Source organism: Paramormyrops kingsleyae, chromosome 7, assembly GCF_048594095.1.
Source record: "Paramormyrops kingsleyae isolate MSU_618 chromosome 7, PKINGS_0.4, whole genome shotgun sequence".
Lineage (NCBI taxonomy): Eukaryota > Metazoa > Chordata > Actinopteri > Osteoglossiformes > Mormyridae > Paramormyrops > Paramormyrops kingsleyae.
Window position 1 is genome coordinate 22084653 of NC_132803.1, and position 24547 is coordinate 22109199.

The window sequence follows — 24547 nt, forward strand, 5'->3', positions numbered from 1 at the left end:
ATTATGGCTATATCCAATGCAGAATGAGAATACAGTACATGTTCTTTCTCTTTAAAAATACAGGCACTTTATTGGCACCATTCATATCTTAGGATTCCTTTACTCTTTTCTGTACTGTAGAATCAATGCAGTCAAGCATGCCAAGTGAAGGTGAATGGAAAAATCTATATCTTCTATATATTGTTTTAAGCATCACCACAAAAGGACTCGCCATTATAATAAAAGGGCTAAAAAGTTTTTTGCATTCCATTTCTGCTTACGGTTTCACACAGTCATTAATTCCTAGAACATAGGCTACTTCACAATGAGATGATAAAGCTGGTTATGCTTAGGGATACTGAACTGAGGTGGAGATAAACTTCATTCTCATAAAGATCATCTCCAAAAATGTATCCAGTGAATTGGATATGGAACAGGCAGGGGCCAGATCAGGGACCAAAAGGACAGCAGGAAAGAACGAAACCGAACAGAACCACACTGACAAAACAGACCAAACATGGGACAAAACCAAGCACCGAAAACACACCAAAGATTGGAAGGCCGAGCATTAAACATCAACAGGGACTAGGGAGCAGAAGAGACAGAGACAGACAGAACATGCCACACCAGAACAGGGCAGATAAACAGGGGAACAACAGAGACAGAAACACTGAATAAGGGACACAGGCCAGAGTAAAACATAAGAACATAAGAAATTTACAAATTAGATAAGGCCCTTTGGCCCATCAAGCTCATTTGGGAGAACTCAATTAATAGCTCAGAAATGTTCAAATCTTATCTAGCTCTGATTTAAAGGAACCCAGGGTTTTAGCTTGCACTACACTAAGGAGAAGACTATTCCATACTCTAACTACACGCTGTGTAAAGAAGTGCTTTCTCAAATCTAGTTTAAAATGTTCTCCCGCTAATTTCCACCTATAGCCACATGTTATTGTATTTGAACTAATATTAACAAGCAAAGGGCACTGGGACAGGGACTGAGGCACGATGAACGAAAATAGGGGGTGTCCAGGGAGTCGTTCAGACCCCAGGGCGCTGGATGATGACCCTTGGATATGAATCCTCCAGGATCCATTCACCAGTGAGGTGGAGCCCATCCGGACCACAGGACCTAAGGGCCTTGGAGGCCCACTGGGGCTAGAGGGTACCAAGGGGCCAGCAGGGCTGAAGGGCGCTGAGGAGACAGCAGGGTCAGAGTAGGAAGATGCCTAGGGGACAACAGGGCCAGAGGAGACAGCGTGGTGGCACTGCACAGGCTCCGGAGAAGTGGTGTGCAGCAGGAGGGCAGTGGGCTCTAGAGAAGCAAGCATGTGGCGGCACTGCAGCAGGCTCTGGAGATCTGCCATGCGGCGGCAGTGCAATAGGCTCTGGCGGACCGGGAATCTTGGGCTGCACAAGATCTGACGGAGTGGGCTCTGGCTGCATGGGATCCGACAAGATTCTACAAATTATTCTATATTATACAACAGTTAGTTCTGACTAAGAAATATGATTGGACAAGAGGCATTCTATGAGTGCGGTGGGACATTTCATGTCAGCTTTATCACTCCACTTTACAGGTGTATCTGAATACTGAAAGATAAGCCCCATTTCCACCAACCCGGAGCCGGTGCTGGGCTGATTCTTGCTCGGTGCCTTTTGAAAACCTCCCTGCGTTTCCACCGGTTTCAAAAATGAACCTAGGTGGAAGTGAGAGTAAAGTAAAGGCTCATACGAATTCTGTTTAGTTGGATTAATTTTGATCTATTTCGGATTTTGTTTTAATAATCTGCCGAACCGAAAAAAAGTTTTCAGAGTATGCCTTGTTGTGAAATGTCTCTACTGCAAAGTTATTCCACTAATAAGCTGGTTAGCTGTCTCACTGCTGGCACTGGCGATATTAGACGAAACTATGTTGGTTATAGACTGAATTTTCCAGGTATGTGGAAGGTTTGGACGTGATAGCCCATCCCACTTTCGCTGACGCATTTTTTTGTTTGTTGAAGAGGTCCGTAAATGTTTAAATAAATAAACGAAATATGCTGTACTTGTAAGCCCAAATATGTTTCTTCTGCAGTTGGCCTGTGGTCTCTTGCCCTCGACCAAATCACAACTGTGATATATTAGAGTACAACTGCACCCCTTCTCGTATGTTATTGCATAAACAGAGGTGCACGTATATCGAGGAGTGTCTTGTGATTCCTGCAGCAAGTTTAAAATTCTAGAATACTTGAACTGGATAATAACAAATAAAAACATAATAGAATAACAGAGTAAAGAGTATATGTATGTGCAACTTTATATGATACAATATTTCAGCAAATATGTAGCTAAGGAGGTCAGTACAGTGTAGAAAGTGCAGTGTGACATCAGGAGACAAGTTAGGAATAGGGAAATTGGTGAGCGCGTTCACAGAAATCAGGAGGTCTGGGCTCTGAGACACCAGAGTCTTGTCGCTGAAGGCAGGGGTACAAAAATCCATTACAGGGGTGTGAGGAGTCTTTGTAGATTCAGTGTCCCCTTTTCAAGCTGCATTTGTAGTCGATGTCCCGCATTACAGGTAGCTGAGTGCTGATGTGCTGAGCAGCCTTGACTTCTCGCTGGAGGGCTTCCCTGTCTGAAACTGCACAGTTGCCACACCACCATGCAGTAATACTGCATGTGAGAATGCACCAATGGTGCTCTGGTAGAAGTTGACCAGAATCTTCTTAGAGAGGTAAGCTTTCTTCATCTTCCTTCTTCACAATGGAAGTTGTGTTGAGTGTTCATTAGAGATCCTCATGTGGACCTCCAGGAACCTGAAGTTAGTAACAGCTATGCAATAGTAGAACAATCTGGTGTAATAGTAAGAGAATAATGAGACTAAAGAAATGTGTTATTGTAGCACAATGTTCGTGTACAAGCATCTATGAACAAAAGGTATAGTAAGGGGCTATGTTGAAAAAGGATTCTGACCTGGGTTTGGGGGGGTGACTCCCCCAACCATAAATTTTGTCAAAATCGTTCGTACGGTTTGGATTAATGTTTTGATCTGGGGTTCGCCAGTTACTGACTACAGGTCAAACCTTAAGTCCTAGTCAAGTACAACATGGAGGAAAATCACCAAATCCAAAACACAATACAAAGATTATGCTTTTATTGTACATCTTATTGCACATTTTGATCATATAAAGTGTCCAGACCATATTACTGCATCACTCTTTCTCTATCTCCTTCTGTATTAGTTCTACTGTATCTCTCCAGAAAAAGTGCTTTCAGAATTATGGTAAAAATTCTATTTTTGTTCAAGGAATAAAAGATAAAATGAATTCCTCTGAATCTGACTTGTAATTTATAGTCACATATTTATAGAATTTAACATTTAACATATTTTTTCTGGGTGGACAATTTGTATAGCTTTGAAAAGGAGGTATCAACTCAGTTTTCTATTTTTAATATAAAGTCAATGAAAATAAGTATAATTAGGGGTTTAATACCATAAAACTTCACATGAATTATACACTAGATAATCGTAAAATACAGCTCTACAATAAAATGCAGAAAGTAAGATTTTAGCAGACCATTAGGGGAGAGGATGGTAGACTAACATTAATTACTTTTTAACTACAGTGAGCTATACACGTTACTAAGAGTGCAAACAAAATATCAAGGAGGAGTTTAAGAATTAAGAAAGAATTAACTGAGTCAAAAGCAATTACACAAATCTGTTCAGCGTATAATTTAGATTCACTTCTCTTAAATGAATTTTAATATTGTATTCCATTCACCCAACATAGTGGCCTCAAAACCAAGGTAGGAAATCTTAAGGTGGGAGAATAGAAAATAGTATTTTGCCGGACATAATTTAGCATTTCTGGCACAGCAAATGTAAATTCTGCACAGTTCCTGCATTATTTGCACAATACGAATGATTTCTTCTTTGATGGCCAGAGTCTGTGTCTCTGTGTCAAACATACCTAAGAAGAGGTATCATTTTATGTCAGGTGCCCTGATATTGTGCCTCACGTTACACCCTGAGGAACTAAGGGCTGATGGCTGACATGTTTCTTCAGCTCCATAGGTTTGTCTCCAGATCCATCGTCGGCCACATGCTAGATTAACAGGCTATGGCTCCAAATATCTGTATAAATGATACATTGTCATAAATGCTAAATCATATTCCTGCCAAAAGCAGACACTGACATTACTCATGTTCTGTAGGCTCCCTACTAATTACCCTTTAAGCTGTGACTTGCCATTGAATGACCAAAATAAAAAACATTAAAACAGATTGTCCTTTGTGTTTTGGCAGTGTGATCTACCCAGATTGAAACTTCCCTTAAATCTGTGTGACTGGTTACGCTCCCCCCCGCTGCCAGTTTATTGCAACTGAGGAAATATCATTATTATTTTTTCCTTCTTGGATTTAACTGTATTTTATCCTTTCGGGGAATTACAGTATTCTAGTCGGTTGCCTACCAGCCTTTCCAAACACAATTACCTTCAATCAAAGGAATAATTTTCTGATTTTTCCGGTGTTGGCCTGGGATTTCAATTCCCTCTGGGAAAAGTGCAAAAAAACTATGTAGAAAAATTGAGCTTTACCAAATACAATTTTAAACTGGCCCCCATAGGTTTTCATAAATATTTTATTTCTTCATTCAGTTAGTCCCCATGCCAATTTCCAATATTAGTAAAGGACATCCAAGCTGTACATAATTGTGCCATACCTGATACATTTAAAAATAAAAGTCTCTCCATACAGGACAGAGTTGGCTCCATTTTTTCTGAACAAGAGCCTAGTTGTAGGGCTGTGAGGAGAGTCAGGGAATAGTCTGCAATGCATTTCTTCTGTCATTATATATTCTTTGACATCATTTGACGTCTCCCGTAGCATACGCTGCCAAAGACCTATAGCTTGTTAGTACCTGATGATCAGTTGTTAGTGCCGTTACAAAGTTACACCAAATGACAAATGAGCACCCTCATGCTGTTCACATTCCTTTAAAACGCCTTCCTCAGCATACCCACTTTGACTGGGCTCTACCATCTGACCACCAGTTACAGGCCAGCCTTCTTATCACTCTGGGCTGTTTTTTTTTTCCTTTGTTCCTAGGTAGTGCAGAATAAAACTTACCTCTCTAGGGTCAAAGCTAGTGAAGCCAGCAGTGCTTGTGTATGCCCACACCATGCCATACTCCCTTAGGTTAGTCAAGGAACGAGGAACAGGTAAGTCTTCAAATCAGGTGAAGAGGAGTGTAATTTAGCTTGGTGTGGCTGCAGGGATTGCTGACTAGAGGCAAACTTTCCACTAGGCACCCTAGAATGACGTCCATGTGGGTGACCATGGGGGCTCTGAGCAGTGTGGTCTGCAAGGAAGCAGTGGAACTCTGCTCTCAGGGAAGAACCCTGGAGGTCACACACTAGAGCCATGTGGAGTTCTAGGTGGTGGGTAGAATAATGTCAGACATTGAAACCAAGTTAGATGGTTCAAGTTACCAGAAACACATTTTTGACTTTGACATTCTTTCGTCAAGAATACAGACCTGTGCAGAATTGAGCTATGTAGCATCAAATTATACTCCAAATTTTGATAGTGAGGACCACAAAAGGGTGAACCGCTCCCTCCAATCAGTACCCTACTAGTATCCTAATAGTACTAATGTTATGGAGGCATTTTGTGTCTTTGGGAAGGGACTGCTGCTACTTCCAACTCAGAGGTACAGTATCCACCACCATGATAAAAGGCCAAGATGGATATTGTGGAACAGAACGGGTTTTTTAAAAGCTGAAAACTAGCATAGACAGGGTCATCCTCCAACAACATATAAATGGTCATATAAATCTGGGCAGTCAGTGGGGAAGCTTAACGTGCCTATAGAAATTAGCGAAGCACAGAAAACACTGCAAACATGCTTGGCACCATCAGTACAATTTATAAGTCATCTATATACACGATTAAAAACTGGTTTACCATGTCCTAAAAAATCACGAATAACTGAAAAACTGAAGGTGTAAGACCATAGGGCATAATCAAATATTCACAATACCCTGAAAGGTAAGGCTACAATCCACTTGTCTCTTTCAGATATATGAAAACGATTAGTTGTACTGCGCAAAGGTCAAATGTAATGAAGACAGTCGCCCGGTAAACTACAGCCAATGAAAGTCAATGAGAGTAGGTATCCTGAATTTGACAGTGATTTTGTTCAAAATTCAAGTCTAGAAGAAACAGATTATTTATTTGTAGTCAGCATTAGATTTACATTTACCTTCACATTCTATTTATGTACCAGATGCTTTTATCCAAAGCAACATTATTTTTTGCGAAAGCAGGGTGAGATGGTCTTGGGAGGAATTGGGGGTTCAGAGCCTTGGTCTGACACCCAATAGTCAAACCACTCTGCCGACCGGGGATCTTACCTGGCGACCCGCTGATCACAGGCACAACATCCTAAGCCATGCACTTGGTGGACTCAGAACCCACCTTCTGACATTTGGTACACATCAACATTGTCATCTGGCCCATCATCTGTTGGAATATGTTTCGGTCCGGTGGGAGCCAGATTGGCAGGTTTGGCTATGGGCTATCTCCATCATTTATGGAGAACATCATAGCAATAACACACGAGACATTCAAACAGCACAATCATGAGATCCAAACCCAGGTGAGATACAACTTCAGTGCACCCTGCATACTTCCACCTGCACTTCAACATTTTCCCTGGCACATGCTTTGAAATTTTATGTGGATTCATTATAGTGGGTTTTTGGGTCAGACTGTGACTTTTGGGTAATTAAAGCAAAGATTTGTACAATGGGCATTCAGATAGTGAGGGATACCAGTAAATTAGTTTCCTCAGTGTTTCACTGAACTGTAGTTTGTCTTATTACATTTACCAGAACTATTTTTCACAAAAATCTGTCTTCTCAAATATGCTTCTTAAATAACATCACATTGATATTCATTTGCTTAGCCAATGCGTTTCTCTAAAGGATCTTGTAATATTTTTACCTAGTTATACAGAAAGATATTTTTACTGAAGTAATACAGGTTATGTACCTTGCTTGAGGATATTAAACATGCTACTTTGCTGTGAGCTGGCAGCCTACATGTTAGCATGTATCTGATCAACTAAATGAAAAAATCGTCTAAAAAAATATCAGGCATTCAGCTCAAACTTGCTTCGTGTCAGTAGCTGTGCAGGAAATATATAACCGTCAAGGTATTTTTGTTGCACATAATGTACAGTTTAGAATTTCAGAAGAGATTCATGAAGCAATGTGCATCTGTGCTACTCTTTCTTTGACTTCATCAGTTTTAAGCATGCCTGAGGGTCATCAGTCATTCAGCTGCCGCAACTGTCGTAATATATCATTTTAGGAAATTGAATTAAAGTTATGCATAATATGTTAGGAGCACGAGAACATTGAAACTGATGTCTGCTGTCACTGCTCCTGTATTTGTACATAAACACGCTATATAATGTAGTAATGAAATATAATTTCCATACGAGAAATTATGCTAAATGTCTATTTTTGAAATCTGCTTAACTCAAACTGCATTTTAAGTGCTGTCTTGTAACATACTATAAGTTTTTCTGCTATCACTCCAAATGCTTTACTTTATTGATGATAGATCGCGCTGCCAGTGCTATAGACCTACTGTGCAAATGCTTAATACTTATCCAAGAGCTGCTAGAGTTTGCTATAATTTTCATGGAGTCTGTCTTGCCAGCACTTACTGCTAAAACATGGTTCACCATACTCTGGTTTTGCTCTCTTAACATATTTCATGTTTGAATGTTGTTTCAGGGCACTCCAGTTCTGTATTGCAGTGGTGTTCAGAGCAATGTCAACCCTACAAACTGTTGTCTTTTAGACAGCACTCTTAGTAGAGTACCAGAATCCCCATTGAGTTTTGTTAGGCTCAGGGGGCTGCATGAAGGGGTCCCCCAGTGTCTGTCTCAGAAGTTTGGATTATCTGGCTTCCTCCCGGAACAATGCTTGGAAACTTACCTTGTGTTTGTAACAAGGTTGTCAATCCACAGGAAAATTATATTCCCATACATTTTGCTATGGCCATTATGAATGCATTACTTACTTCACTGAAAGCTTTGATGAAATATATTTTATTGCTTAAAACAAAGCCAGTAACATTGCTAAAAGTCACTTAAATATGTCACCAAGGAGCTATTGTCAGAGTGTGTATGTGCTGCTCAGATAATCCATAAGTGATGCTCCTTGCAAAACAAGAGTTTTGTTTTGCCCCCTTGCGTTTGTCCATGACATTCATGTTTGGTTATTTTGATTTTGTTTTAATTCAAGTTAACTGACAGGCAAAGTTGACCTGACGTAAGATAACACTTTTATTTCTAACGTATTTGTTATCACTTTTATTTAAAGTGTGTTGGTACTCATCAGTGTCTCAGCTTATTGTAAATGAACTGAACCTGAATTCCATTCTGGTTTCTTCCCCCTGAAAGCTCTTGGCATTTGCCCTGATGTTTTCAGATATTTTCCACCCTTTTCATGCCCTTCTCTATTTCAATATATAGTTTGTCAAATCCATTAATCTTTTATGTTTTAAGATCTTTTTAAACACTTTATTATATAAACATGCTAATATTCTAATAAAATGTTGCCATCAGAGGAATTGTACAGAAATGTCATTATGTTTGTTTACTTTTAATAGCAAGATTTGGTTACTTTGTTATTTGTTTACTTGCTTTTGTGGTGACCTTTGGCTGTGACTGTATATATTTCACTTAAGCCTGTATCCTCTCACATCTAGACAATATCCATTTGCTTCTCACCAGCGTTGCTTCAAATGCCTTGACCCAAAGTATATTCAGTGTGTTGGATCTTACTATCCTCATTTTTCTAACATAACAGCAGACCTCTGTCTATCACTGCACTTTATCCATATATTTATATAGCACATTATTCTATAAAATCAGATTTTAAGCATACCTGCTGGCCTACAGAAATACCAGATGCTTGCCATCTGAAACATTTATGTCACCTCTACATTCCTGTACATAACCTCCAGTCCAGGAATCCTGGCTGTCTGTCTACCCATCATAGCAACCACTCCTCTTTGTGGTTAACCATTTACACCAATTATACCACTGAGGTAGAATAAACATCTGGGCAACATATGAACCTAGGAATAAAAGTTGAATAAAAGGGTTGTGATTCAAACTTTCTAAAACAAAAACGATTTCTGCAGTACCATCATACTCTTTATGGGTTGTTGGACACACTGTGAAAATGAAGTGGCATACTGGTTGGAAATAGTGTTCATAAATCTTGCGAATTATAATAAAAAAAGCATGCAAGAAATGGGAGATTAATAGCATATTTTCTATCCTTCCATCCATCCATGGAAAGTTAGGAGCATACTGCAGGAAGCATAAAGCCTTTCCATCCCATTGAAATATTACAGCCTTACAGTTTTTTACATTTACAAGTTTTATGTATTTCTATTAAGGTTTCTTAATAATCTTTACCCATCTATCTGTCTGACTAACTTTCTGTGTGTCTGTTTGTCATACATGCATACCATACATACTATTTATGAGCAGTTTCCTATTTCCATAATTGCCTGTTCTAAACATCACGACATTGTTTACATTGTGTGTTAATGTTTTTAATGTTAACATGTTTTTCCTTTTTTCTAAGAGCATGTCCTGTCTATCACTGCACTTTATGCATATATAGCACATGCTTCTGTGCCACTATATGCTCTGTACTGAGCATGGTTGGTATGAGAGTAAAGCACCTGACTTGTCTCACTCTGTCTCCACATGTGTCTGTGAGTCAGTGTGCATATGTGGCAGTGCTTCAGTGCTTTGGGATAAGAGTGTCCTCTTCAAGTTCTAACTGTCTTATAATCTGTCACAGGTGTCCCAGCTGGACCAAGACATATGAAACAGATTAGTGTGGCATTAAACAATGATATCGTGGTGCATTTGCCAGAGTTAAAAGGCTTTGGGGACCCTTGCTTTGGTTGTTCAGAATTAAGTCCCACCTATTGCCATTGTTTTCAGTTCTCTGTGGCCATGATGAGTTGTGAATTTATGGTGACATAATTTTGGTCTGATAATATATATATATATATATATAATTTCCCCCCCCCCCCAAAATACGTAAGGAGACGGAGATGCAATAACAGTACCTTAAACTCTAAATCTGCCATGATCCATGTTTAGAATAGGTAATCAGTACAGTTCTTCCAGATCTTAAACTGTAATTATTATCTTCTGAACTCCAGCAAAATTCATTTAGTGGTGGAAGATGAGGGATTTGGGGGAGCTCGTGCTCTAGAACAAAATTGGTATCCCAAGCAATCAGAAGCTGTCTGGCTCGGATCCTCATGCGTTTCCTGGCTACGGCCGCAATGACTGGAAACGAGAAAACGCGATGAAAAAAAAGAAAAGCGGAATCGCTCTGGGACAAAGATTGACAGCTTGGCAGACACTAGGCGAAGTTTGGGACGCGACTGGAGACTGCTAATCTGCTACCGCACTGCTCATGCAAAAGACATAGGCGTGAAAGAAAAGCGCGTATTGCAGATGCCCCTTGCAAAGTAGGACAGCATCCACGGCGTGTCTCTCCCTTCGCCACGTTATTGGATCATTTCAGTCAGTACCTAGAAAAGAAGGACGCTATACTGAAACGAGCTTCGTCCATTTAGTTAGGTTTTTTTAAACAGTTTTTTTTACCTTCTGTAATACAGGTACCGTGCACGTTTACCTTGCCTACCTTAAGGTTTTTTCATGCTTTTATCTTTTTTTTAAAAAAAATTCCAGATGAACCAGATCGTTGGCATTATCTTTAAAAACCGTATGTGCTACGCTGAATTTAGCGTCTTTTAACAGTTTTTTTAATGTGGGTTATTTTCAGTCTTGTATATACAACACAGATGCGTGAATAGAAAATGCCCTTTTAATGAAGTTATGCCCTCCACGGGAAACAAACGACGGGAAATAATGACAGAAAACTGAAATTGAAGTGGCATAAGTGCGTTTCATCGGTGTACTGTGCTGTCTGCCTTTCTGCCGGACCTGCTACATACGGCAGACAGTTATGTGTACAAATAATTTCTGTCTGTGAGATATTTAGCCTGGTATGCAGACGTAAGGAATTATCAAGGAGGGGAAGTTAAAAATAAAAAAAAAAACCGAGAGAGAAGAGACGCTTTCTCCTTCGCCCACAGCAGCGTCGGGCAGATGTTTCTGGAGAATGGTAAATGACCGATGGGGAATCATGAACAGTGTTTCTGAACTCGAAGATGGACAGCGAAATAAAAGCCAGGTAAGCGTTCAGAAGACGGTAAGATCATTAAAAGCTCCAGTGTGGCATTCTGCTAGCCAGCTGCCATCGTTAGTTTATTCTGTGGTCTGTATAACTCCTTGGAAGACTGTAAATACATTTTAATGGTAATATGGATGGTAATATCAACGTGGTAAAGAGTCATTTGGTAAACTTGCTTTGTCAGAGGTGATATATGCATGTGTTCTTAGGTCCGGGTAAATGTTACTTTGTAAAAAAAAAACTGTTAAGTTGCATGTGAACTCTATACAGCGTGTATTTTACTTCTGTGTGTGTGTCTTGTATATATAAATCTCTAAGAGGGCATGTACAGTATATGTATGCAAAGATTGTGAGGCGGTCACACACTGAATGCATTTATTTGTTTAGGTCAGAGGGTAAAGCAAGCTGGCAAATATAGATAGCCTACATTAAAACACACACACACACACACACATAATACAGCATATTTATCAAATGGTAAAACCATATCAAATTAAATAGTAATAATGACTGAGAATTATTCAGCAACAGATAGTCTGTTGTGTTGCTGATAGCCCTTCAGCAAACTGTTTTGCAGCTTCACTTCTTTCCCTTTACCCAGACACACAATCAAAGCACAAAAACACATCACCTCACACATTCCCTTTGTATGAAAAACACTGTGTGGTTTATGCTGTTCAATTAAGTGCAATTCAGAAATGGAAATGAAGGTGAGGTAAAATATTTCTTTGGACGTTACATGACTTGTTTCCATGGACCTGGTGGGCATGAGAGGATCAGAGCTTCCTCGGCCTGTCAGTTGCCTTTACGATGCTTCTTATAAAATAGTATATTTTATTGCTTCCTTCCTTGTTTCAATCTGTTACCCTGAAATCACCTACATATTTTCATTGGCTCGTGAATCCTGCAGAAAAAATGAATCATAAAATGATTAAAAGGTTAATTAGACAGTTTTATAGTTGTTTATTGATGTAATTGTCAGAAGGTTGTGCTATTATGCTTTTGTCTGCATTTTAGAGAATTAGCTGCATATTGTGTGCTCCTCTTGGTAAAATCGGATATGTTTTCTGTCTTTGCTTTTGCATCATTAAATTCCAGTGTGCTGGCGTTACTGTTTGCACTCCCAGTCATTAGTACTGTATGTCTGATTCCTGGTGTTTTCAAACACCAGAGATTGGCACCCATGTCTGTCCTTAAGTGACAGCACTGCAGAACGACACTCCTCCAGAAACTGATCTGATGCCTTTAAACAGATGGTATGAGTTTCAGTCTCACTGATCAGCATCTTCAAGGAGATATTTTAAAAAAAAAATACGTAGCACATGACTGCATTTTAGGAGTTTTTTTTTTTTTTCAATGACAAGATATTCAGAGGGACCTCCCAGAATTACATTTCCTTTTAGTCTGATGTTAATCGATGAAATATTCCCTGACAGAACAGGGAAGACTGTGGATTGCTCAGAAAGCATCCATAACTCATCTGCTGAGATTGCAATAAACATATTATGCACAGGTTCAAAACCCTTTCTTGAGAGTTTGAATTATAAATACCTAATTTATGTCATGTCAGATTATTCTAAAGTGTTCTAGTGTATCAGTTTGAATACTTTTTCAACCATGTTTATGCAAATGAAGGCAACAATGATGTTAATAAAGTAATATGTTTGTGAGAGTGACCCAAGCATTCAGAAATAAGCTTGCTGGAGAAGCACTGCTCACTCACTCACACGGAAGTGATTAATTTTGTCTTTTAAATACTGTATATTTTGTGTGTATTGCATGACATGAAGGTTAAATACGAAGCAAACCAAGTATTGACATTTGACAAATCCTCAGATGCAGAAAGCGTTATAAAGAAACTCCTGCTTTCTCCAAAACAGCTATAGTATGCTGGTTGTGCGCATGGGCGTGTGCACACACACACACGCACGCACATACACACGCATACACACACACACGATCGGCATGACTTCTTATCTACTTTGCTTCCATTCTTGCTGAAATTTTCTAGCAGTGCACTAAAATGACTTCAGCAAAGAGCAGGCAATCAAAGTAAAGGTGATTATATCTTATTATGGTCCAGATGGCCGGCTTGGATTTGTCATATCTCCTGTCATATGTTTGTAGGGACTAAATAGAATCCTTCCTATCATTAGCATCCGGCGTGAGTGGCGCTGCACCAGGGCTCGGCAGGATGCAAACATGCCCCATCACAGCACCCTCCATGTTCCACAATGCTTTGCTGTTTAAGTCCCACTAGCACGCAAATTCCCAAAGGCCCAGTGAAATGTTGTGCTGAGATTACCCAAGATCAGACAGACAAAACAGAAAAGCTGCAGACTAATGTTCCTCCATGATTTGTACTTCTTAAAGAAATTTGGAATTTCTCCTGAAGCCCTTTGAGTGTCTGTGTAAGTGTTTGGGAGTGGCGTTCTGCAGCTCAAAACAGGCATAGTGTGACTCAGTCAAGGGATGATTAATCTCTCGGGAGCTCTACCACTGTCCATCACTAGAGGGCTCACCTATTCTTTTGGCAGACGGAATTCAAGATTAGAGCATTCAGTACTACTGTTGAATCGAGCTGTATTAAAGACTCTGTCACTCTGCCTTTTTCTCTATTAGTCAAACATGCAGTACATACAAAAACACACTAGCTAAATATGGAAATGTGACAAAAATGAACATACATGCAAATTTATGCATAACTATGCATGCTAATAGCTAATGAATGCAGATAAGGAAAAATTTATTATTGCATTGATGAAACTCTCTGTATCTGGTTAGGTCATTAGATATGGTTACGTTATCCCAGGCACAATTAAATGCTAACCATATTACCAAAATTCAGGCTGATACATATTGTCTTTACCACCACAGCAAGAGCATTATGATGACTTTGTGCTGTGATCACAAAATAAAATGCATACCCTATTATAACACCTGTTATACTGATGCTCTTTTTTTATTGTATTAACAAAAGTTCAAAGATGAACTATCACCTAGGTTAGATTAGTAGCATTGCTAGTATTTGGTGGTACACAAGCAAAAGCTGGTTTTAAATATGCAGCTTTTGATTATTGTTAACTTGATTCTTAGTTTATAGAGATACTGAGTACTCTTGAAGATATTTTTCTTGGCCCTACCAATCTACAATGTATTTCTTGACTGCTGGATCCTTTATTGTTGATGTTTCTTCCTTAACTTTTATGTCTTCACCCGGCGGAACTTCATGTATGGGTGGAACATCAGCACATTGAATCAATTGTTCAGTGGGTATTTACATTACAATTACATTTTTGAATGTGTTGCTTGCTATAGCAAGAATATCCAGGGTATCTGTATTACCTTGAGATGTCCTTCCTGCCATGATCTTAATAGGCGGCCCTAAGGAAAACAGGAAATATAGTTCCCTTTAAGTGAAAATGTTAGGATTTATTCCCAGTGTTGCCTGTAGTTTATTCCCATAGAAATGGAAACTTCATGTAACTGAGTACCTTTAGGCTGCCTCTATGGTGCAAGATGAACTGTAATATCCCATCCAATCACGTGTATACATTAGCTGTAATATCCCATCCAATCACGTGTATACATTAGCTGTAATATCCCTTCCAATCATGTGTATACATTAGCTGTAATATCTCGTCCAATCACGTGTATACATTAACTGTAATAACCCATCCAATCACGTGTATACATTAGCTGTAATATCTCGTCCAATTACGTGTATACATTAACTGAAACATCCCTTCCAATCATGTGTATATATTCGCTGTAATATCTTGTCCAATCACGTGATACATTAACTGTAATAACCCGTCCAATCACGTGTACACATTAGCTGTAATATCTCGTCCAATCATGTGTATACATTAACTGTAATAACCCGTCCAATCACGTGTATACATTAGCTGTAATATCCCATCCAATCATGTGTATACATTAACTGTAATATTTCGTCCAATCACGTGTATACATTAACTGTAATAACCCGTCCAATCACATGTATACATTAACTGTAATATCCCGTCCAATCACATGTATACATTGTATTTGTTTAGCGGACATTTTATTTGTTTGAAGCGGTATACTGTATCAGTGAGGGCAGCTAGGGGTCAGAGAGCAGAGCTGACGGCCGTATGATAGAGGTTTGGACTGACAACCTTGCAGAGACAGGCCGAGATCCATAATCCGCTCAGGCACAGCTCATGGCTGATGTTTGGAGGGACATGATTTCAGTCTTTTACATAATGAAAACAGAAGTTCACAAAAAGTATCTGTGCTTCAGACAGATAGAATGATAGATGAGCAGTTACAAAATGGATGGATGGATGGATGGTTTGGGTTTCGGTTGATGATGAATACTGGTTTCCAGTTTTATATATCTATTTACTCTGAATATGGTGTTTGCATGTACAGTATTGTGTTTGTGTCTGACGCAGGTTCATTTTCAGACAATGACTTGTTCTCTTTGAAGTGCTCTTTCTGCGGCACTCTTTGTCCCTTGTTTATACACTCTAACAAAATGATGTCTTTATAGGTGGAATGCAAAAGCATTGCTGTCTGGTACTGTGAGAGCCATTAGTCACATCTCTAAAAACAGTCATATGGCAGTATTTTCGCCTTAGGGTTGTGTGGCATGTTTTTTTCCTTTAAGTTGAACTATTCCATCTCTTTGTGGTCTGCTTTGCTGCTTTGTGTTCTTAAATGCATCTTGAGTTGGTTCTCAAACTGTAGAATGTGTGCGCTGGTTGTATTCAGACTAGCAGCCTGCATTCTGGTAAACTTTGCATAAGTAATGGCTCCGTGCTTCCTCCAAGGCCCACGGCGCAGCGCCGGTGCTGGAGTGTGGGAGCGAGTGCAGTCGCTGCATATTGCGGCATTTGCATAGCGATGCCGACTGAAGCCAATCCACTGCCGGGCGCTCAAGGTTATGACGGCTCTTATTGTCAGCCATCTCATGCAGTGTTTATGTCAGCCAGTGATTCAGCCTAGCTCACGGTCAGCTCTCGGCAATTCCTGAACTGCAGTTAGCCAAAATGCAGCTTACAGGTAAATACCTTTCAAGTGCCTGCCTCTCTGCTGCGTGTCAGCCATATTCCTCCTTGGCACATGACCTCGCTGGAGCCTTTTAGCATGGATAGCATGGACCATTTGTATGGGTGATGTATCTTAAGCAGAGTTCCAAGATCGAAAATAACCAGGGGTGAGAGTGATTTATCGACGCTACACTTTGATCTATGGAATTTAGCTTGTAATTAGTTTGCGGCCGCACTCACTATCCTCTGCCCTTAGGGGTGTTTGGTTTTGTACGACAACAAGAGAACAAGAAACATAAAGTATATGGTTCATTTCTTTGCCCAAGCAAATACAACACATTGATCTTACAACACTGTAACTAGTAAAATGCAAACATACATTATAAAACTGCTCTTTTCTTGTTCCATGATAAGAAAAATACATTTCAAATGATAATACAAAAGAGAGTGTTTTCTATTCTTTAGAAGATATTATTCTATTTTTATTAAATTCACAAGCTCGCTTTAATCGGTGTGTAGGAAGTGAGGTCCAGCTTCTGTTCCCTCCAGTTCCCTCCATTTCGCTCCATTTCGTATTTCGCTCCAAGTTCAATCTCCATCACATTTACTGCACTTCTTACCTCAGTAATATCTCATAGATACTTTGACGAAGACAGAATTTTCATACATACGGTGAATTCTTTTCCTTTACTGTTTCAATGCATAAAATGTTGTTCCAGCAGAGGAAAGTGATACTTCAGTATTCATACTATATTTCAGGATTCCAATGTCAGTTTGTCACAAATCAAATTTTCTCAAATTAAAACACGTAACTAATTCATCCACTGTGTTCACTCTCAGCCGGCAGCGTCTTTTGGACTCTGTGGGCTGTAAGTTTCACCGACAAACATGAAGTAGCGGAGGAGAGCCGCGTTCGTTCTGTTCCTCCCTGCAGCTGTACAGGCGTGCAGTCAGCAGCCATCTCCTGTGCGCAGCTGGGGAAGGATCCCTGGCGTCTCTCTCGCAGGCTGATTTATCATTCTGTTGGCTTGCTCAGCACATACAGCTAATTCTGCACAGTTTGTGTATTAATGACATAATTGCACTTGTTTGTGGCCAGCTGCTGTTCATAAAATGAAACCAATTAAAGCAAAAATTCATATTAACATAACCAATTACAGAAACACACGGTTTATTTACTTTTGTTTTAAGTTTTATTTTCTTTTTTTTGGAACAGTAACCCCATCTTGGCATTATCTTTAATTTAAGTTTTAGTATGGTAACTCAGGAACGTTAAAAAACTACCTGTGTTTAACTCACAGAGCCAGGATAAATTAACTAAAATTTAACAAGTTTATCTACTACTACATCTAAGTAAAAACCATGCCATGCAGCGTTCTTCCTTTACATAAAATATTTAATACAAAACCACGCATGTTGTCTGTTTTGATAATCCATTTAAATTTTTCTGTTGATACTGATGGCAGAGTCAACAAGTGACCCTCTGTCCATTGGCATTCTCTTTTAAAAGCCATATTAAGCTTTATTTGCATTTCTTCCATATTTATTTTGATTAGTAAAGAAAATAGGATAATAATCTCATTATTAAGTGCATGCATCCAGGTGTTTCATGGTTAATTACTCTGTACATTTTAACTTGATGACTTTTATTAATGGCATTAAAGGGCTTCTTTATTCTGAGTTGTAGCATCATGTGTGGAAAACAATTAGTAGCTTCACACAAATAAATTCATGGAAAAACAAATGCACACACAATTTATCAGCAACCTCATTTGCATGAGCATTCCATTAAAAATAGCAAGCAGTATCAAATAATCTGCACCAGCGTATGCATTAATGGAAGACCCCCAATGACACGCTTTTAACTTCGCTCCCGAGTAAGCCTTGCTCTTTAGGGAAGCGAGTTTGTTGGAGCAAGGTGACTTCATGTTGTGAATCCACTGAAAGGCAAAGTTTGCTCCATTTAACAGACATTGTTTTCAAGGAGACTGCCTCTTAGAAACATTTGCATCTGACATGATTTTTCCCCCCTAGTATTTGTTTGTGGTTCTGATTTGCTGTGTGACAGGTAGTCTCATGAAATGATACTTTTCTAGCAGGATTGGCCACGTTAAAAGACTTGTGGTTAAATGAATGACCAAGAAGTGATTGTTGTAGCTGCAATGGGGTGTGGAATCACATTCCTGTGTTAAACGTGGACGAATGACCTTGTGCTTATTCTCTGACTTCACGTGAATAGATGATAGCAAAAGACTGCATGGTGCTTTGAGGATCTGACATCCCAACAGACAGACTAGGCAGTGGGAAGAGATAGATTATACTCATAGGTGAACAGTTATACATGGATCTGCCATAACATTAAAATCACTGACAGGTGACGTGAATAGCATTTATTATCTTGTTACAATGGCACCTGTCAAGGGTACCATTATATATTAGGCAAGTGAACAGTCAGTGCTTGAAGTTGACATGTTGGAAACTGGAAAAATGGGCAAGTGTAAGGATCTGAGTGACTTTGACAAGAGCCAAATTGTGATGGCTAGATGACTGGGTCAGAGCATCTACTAAACGGCAGGTCTTGTGGGGTGTTCCTGGTATGCAGTGATCAGTACCTACCGAAAGTGGTCCAAGGAAGCCCAACCGGTGAACTGGAGACAGGGTCATGGGCATCTAAGGCTCATCGATGCTTGTGGGGAGTGAAGGGAAGCCTGTCTGGTCTGGTCCGACAGTAGCTACAGAGCATAAATTGCTGAAAATGTTAATACTGGCTGTGATAGAAAGGTGTCAGAACACACAGTGCATCACAGTTTGCTGCGCATGGGGCTGCGTAGCCACAGACCAGTCAGGGTGCCCATGCTGACCCCTGTCCACCACAGAAAGTGCCTACAATGGGCACGTGAGCATCAGAACTGGAGCATGGATCAATGGAAGAAGGTGGCCTGGTGATTCACTTGTTATGTTACATTAGGTGGAAGGCTAGGTGCGAGCACCTCAGTTACTTGGGTAGAGATGGCGCCAGGATGCATTATGGGAAAAAGGCAAGCCGATGGAGGCAGTGTGATGCTCTGGGCAATGTTCTGCCTGGAAACCTTGGGTCCTGGCATTCATGCAGATGTTACTTTGACACGTACCATCTACTTAAACATTTTTGGAGACCAAGTATACCCCTCCCTGGCAATGGTATTTCCTGATGCTAGTGGCCTCTTTCAGCAGGGAAATACGCCCTGTCACACTGCAGAAATTGTTCCGGAATGGTTTGAAGAACATGAAAAAGTGTTCAAGGAATTGACTTGACCTCTAGATTCCCCAGATCTCAATCTGATCGAGCATCTGTGAGTGAACAAAAAGTCTGATCCATGGAGGCTTCACCTCGCAACGTACAGGATGTCTTGGTGTCAGATACCACAAGACACCTTCAGAGGTTTTGTGGAGTCTGTATCTTGACGGGTCAGCGCTGTTTTGGTGGCACGAGGGGGACCTACACAATATTAGACAGGTGATTTTAATGTTGTGGCTGAATGATGTATGCTATGCATGGTAAGATGGGAGTATGTGAACGTCTCCTAAACTTCTTCATGGAAGAAGCAGTAAACTTAACATAAGTGGGTTCATGTATAAAACAGAGATCCAGGGGAGCCACTAGTGCTTTTGGGCCCCATGAGAGCATATCTGCCAGATCATATCTGGCTCTCAACCCAGACCAACCCAGTTATGTTCCAAATTGTTTAAGGCCATTTGGAATTATCCTAACCCCCCCTCCCCCCCTCCCTTTACTTTAATGGCACCCCTGCAGAGATACTGTATACTGCGATGCAAAATGAATTAATAAACTGGGAGTTCACAATAGCTGTCATAGGTTGGTTATTGCAGACAGTAATAACACTACATTGAAAGGTGTTTTATTTCCAAACTGTGTTGTAATTGGTTCCTCACTTTTAAAATTAACGGGGGGGAATTCTCCCAAAGTGAAGGCTTCCTTTCTGCTATTTATTTGTCAATGAGGAGAGCAACAGGCCATTAACCAGCAGACAATAACCTTGCCCACAAATAACGAAGGAGACATGTTACGGATGTGGAGAATGAAACATACTCATTGATGCATCTTCTCAGACAAATGCCCCTCTCAGGCAGCCGGACTCGATTACTGGGCAGAACAAGTGCACCACTATCCCCATACATCAGCGCTGCCTGAGCTCGTGTTGGTGTGCTTTGTCCTTTGTTACCCTGTGTAGGAATGAGCCCGAATATAAATGGCGCGTGGAAAGACGACGGCCTCAGCCTCCTTATCGGTCACTGTGCCTCGTGTGACACCAAGGTAATTGTGTGTCAGGAGAACTGGTCAGTTTCCTAAGCCAAACCCCTCTTGGTGGAACAGGAATTGGTTAGATGTTCAGTAAATATTGCCGGCGGAGATAAAAAAAAAATTATTAAATATATATATGGATCTGCATTTAGTCTTATCTTTCCTGGTTTTGTTGTGCTGTTGCCTATTCCTTTGAATTTCAGTACACTTAGAAAGTAAGGAAGAGAATAATACATGTGATCGTAAATGACATACAGCTGCCTTTTTATGCTTTGTAACATGTTAAATTCCTCGTAAGTGATTGGTTTGGCAGTCTTGTCAGCAGTTGATCCCAGTTTTTGCTCCATCCACAGGCTGTACTGCTTTTTCTTCTGTTTGCCAGTAGCATATTGGGTATTGCAAGTGAAAAGGCATCATCAGCCTTTGATTCGAAGCAGGAAAAGCATTAAGCACGCTTTCTGTTACCTTTGCAAGCTTCATGTTACCTTTGCACACTTACTGTTACCTTTGCACGCTTCCTGTTACCGTCACACACTTACTGTTACCTTTGCAAGCTTAATGTTACACCTCAGCATAGACCTCGAATGCATAAACCGGCGATGTATAATCACTCCTCCAGAATAATCACTTTGAATGCTTAATTAAATCTTAGGTTTAAATTCATTGTTATTAGCATTTCTCTTCCTAGTGTCCTACATGTTTGACTAGTTTTTACAATTGCAAGCCTTTATCTAAATTTGCATTAAAGTGTAGTATAATGGTATGACACTGTAAACGGCATGGAATGGCTACATTTTCAAACACACCATAGCATGTGAATGAATATGAAGAACACAGAATTTAAAATGCCTGGGTAAATCCATCTGCATATGGAAAAAAAGCAGAACCAACCATACAAATGCTGGTGGACCCGCAGATGTTAAGCTAGTGGAAGTCGATCTGTCTTAGTCACAGGGGGTCTGGAGCCGATCTTAGGCAGCAATGGGCATAAGATGGGGATGGGATGCCAGTCAATTACAGGGCACATGCACACACAATGGTTAATTTAGATATGGTAATTCACCTTACTGCACACCTCTGGTCTGTGTGAGGTCCCCGGAGAACTTGAAGGAGACCCACACAGCACAGCACAGCGCATGCAGACACCACACATCCAGAGGAGGTGGGATCTGAACCCCATCCATGGACATGTGAAACAACAGCACTATCATGCTACCGCTGCTAATGGAAATCTTGTTAAAAGCAGTTATATAAGCCTGTCACCGTGCTTCTTAATAACAAGGTGCTGTAGGAGTTTTGCTGCCATGCCAGAAATCTCCAGGTGCTTAATGAGAACATTTATAAAACACGAAAGCTCTCTCTTTCCAGATGGAGAATGTGTCTTGATGAGAGGGTAGCAGAGATCTCCACTGTGATCCTCCTCATTTACAGCAGTGGCTCCTTGGCCTCTCTTGTTTGGAAAGAAATATGCATTCAGTGATTTTAATGACATTGTTGTAAAGTTTTAATGTCCCAAACTGCTCTCAGTATTCATTTTATGACTGTATAATTTACTTGACACACATTCTTATATAAAACGACATGCAAAGCCAGAAAGGTGAAATGAAATGCATCCAATGCCAGCTGGATCACGCTCGTCTAGCCAACTCAAGAATGTAATATGTTTGTAGTTAATAATTTTTTTTTAGCATCCTCAAAGAAAATATTTAAAGCTATTTATCTGGGTAGTGTGTGACACCGGGAGAGCAAACAAGAGGCAGACCCCATAGTGTAGGAGACAGGTAATTTACTTCTATAACCAGGTACAACCAATGCCTATTCCACAAGCCAAAATCGTAGTTGGGTCAGATGCAGGGAGGCGAAAGTTGGAAGGGTCAGTCCCACGAGCCGGCACAGGACAAGACGACAAGAGGGGAGGACGAGCAGTGGAGACGGATAGGGATTGCAGGAGAAGGCAGGCTGGCAGGGCAGGCGGGAGCAGGCAGGCAGGTAAGGCAGACAGGGCAGGCAGAACGCAGGAGGTAGGGATAACGGGGAAGACAATGAACAAAGAAACACTCAGTAAGGCACATAACTATGGCAACAATACGTCAATTGCTTGTGATCCACTTAAGTAGCGGAGGCAATCAGAGGTGATTCCTGTTGTTGGTATGTCTCGCCCCTGTGGGCGTGACAGAACCCCCCCCCCCCGACGGTCACCTCCTGGGGGCCGAACCAGATGGCGCGGACGACCTCGAGGCCATGGAGCGGGTTTGGAAGGGTGAGCACGGTGGAACTCAGCAATCATTGTAGGATCCAGGACGTCTTTTCCTGGAACCCAGGAGCGCTGCTCTGGACCGAACCCCTCCCAGTCCACCAAGTATTGCCGCGTCCCTTCTCGGTGGCGGGAGTCCAGGATGGCACTGATTTGAAAAACCTCTGAGCCATCTAGCAAGGTCCGAGGGGGTGGAACAGCGCCGTTGGTCGACGGGTGAACCGGGTGGTACCGCACGGGTGTCAATAGGGACACATGAAATGTAGGACAGATATGGTAGATTGCAGGGAGCTGTAGACAAAAAGAGGTTGGTCCCACCTGCCAGATTTTAAAGGGTCTGATGAAGTGGGCTGACACCTTCCAACAGGATGGGAGTTTGAGGTTACAGGTAGACAGCCATACTCGTTGGCCCATTCAGAAAGGAGGAGCCGAACATCGATGGCGGTCTGCATGGGATTTTTGTCTTTGACCTTGATGAATTTGGGCGAGCTGAGCCCGATGCCAGACCTCCTTACAAGACTTGTACCAGTTGTCCATTTGCGGCACTGGTGGGAGCAGCCCATGGGAAGAGAGGGTGCTGATACCCTAGGACACACTGATAAGGATAGAGATTTGTGGCGGGGTTAAGACGGGTGTTAAGGGAGTGAGTGGACCAGTCGGATGCCTTGTCCCGACACAGCAGTCGTAACGCCTTAGATACCTCCTGATTAGTTCGCTCTGCCATCCCATTAGCCTGGGGGTGTTATGCAGATGTTAAAAAACGGTGTTATCTTGGGATATGGGGAGGTCCGTGAGGAAGTCCAGTGCTAGGGGCAAGATGGGACAGGTAAGGGTTGAAGCAGTCCAGCGGGCGGATGATGGGAGGATTTAAGCTGGGCACATTTGGGACAAGAAGCTACATACTGTTCCACCTCCCTCCTCCATCCGGGTCACCAGTAGCATCGGGCTACTAATTGTAACGTTGCGGAGACCCCCGGATGTCCTGAACTCCAGGAGGTGTGGACCCAACGCATTACGGCAGAGCGGTGCGGGTTGGGTGCATACAACCATCCGGGGGGGGGGGGGGGGGGGGGGGGGCATCCGGCCAGAGGAGAATGGTGCTTATTGGCCGCCCAGAGGGTTCTCTCGAGAGACCAGGTGATTGTGGCAGTGAAACAAGTAGGGGCCAGGATAGGTGCAGTTCTGTCCTCGGCCTTGGGGGAATCAAACTGGCGTAAATACATGACCTTGAAGTTGAACCGCATGAAAAACAAGGACCAGCAGGCTTGGCGGGGGTTCAACCTCTTCCTGCAGGTATTCCAGGTTGCGATGGTCGGTAAAGACTTGGAACGGGAAGCCTGCCCCCTCTAGCCAGTGTCTCCACTCATCCAGGGCTAACTTCATGGCCAGGAATTCTCAATCTCCCACATTGTAATTGCGCTCAGTTGGGGTGAGTTTTCTAGAAAAATAAGCACATGGATTACGGCGAGCGGTAACCGGGTGCCTTTGGATCAGAACTGCTCCCACTCCAGCCTCCGAAGCATTGACCTCCACCTCATAGGGGAGATGGGGACGTGGTTGTTGGAGGACAGGAGCGGAGCAGGAGGCGCGTTTCAAATTATTGAAGGCAGTGGTTGCCTTTGAAGTCCACTGTAGACGGGTTGCGGCACCTCACGTCAGAGAGGTGAGTGGAGCTGC

The 24547-nt window shown here is 41.4% G+C and overlaps 1 protein-coding gene across 3 annotated transcripts in view; it reads left to right on the forward strand.

Moving 5' to 3' along the window:
- The first annotated feature begins 2566 nt into the window (after positions 1-2566).
- fibcd1b (fibrinogen C domain containing 1b) overlaps positions 2567-24547 on the forward strand; it is a 126274-nt gene continuing 104293 nt past the window's right edge. Inside the window, exons 1-2 of one of the 3 annotated variants that reach the window (XM_023807853.2) lie at positions 2567-2695; positions 11180-11277. In XM_023807853.2, coding sequence (XP_023663621.1) covers positions 11206-11277 — 72 coding nt within the window. In that variant the 5' untranslated portion in view covers positions 2567-2695; positions 11180-11205. Of the gene's footprint in view, positions 2696-10282; positions 11278-24547 lie in introns of those variants that run through there. The other 2 variants (XM_072714501.1, XM_023807854.2) reach the window with 2 other exon arrangements.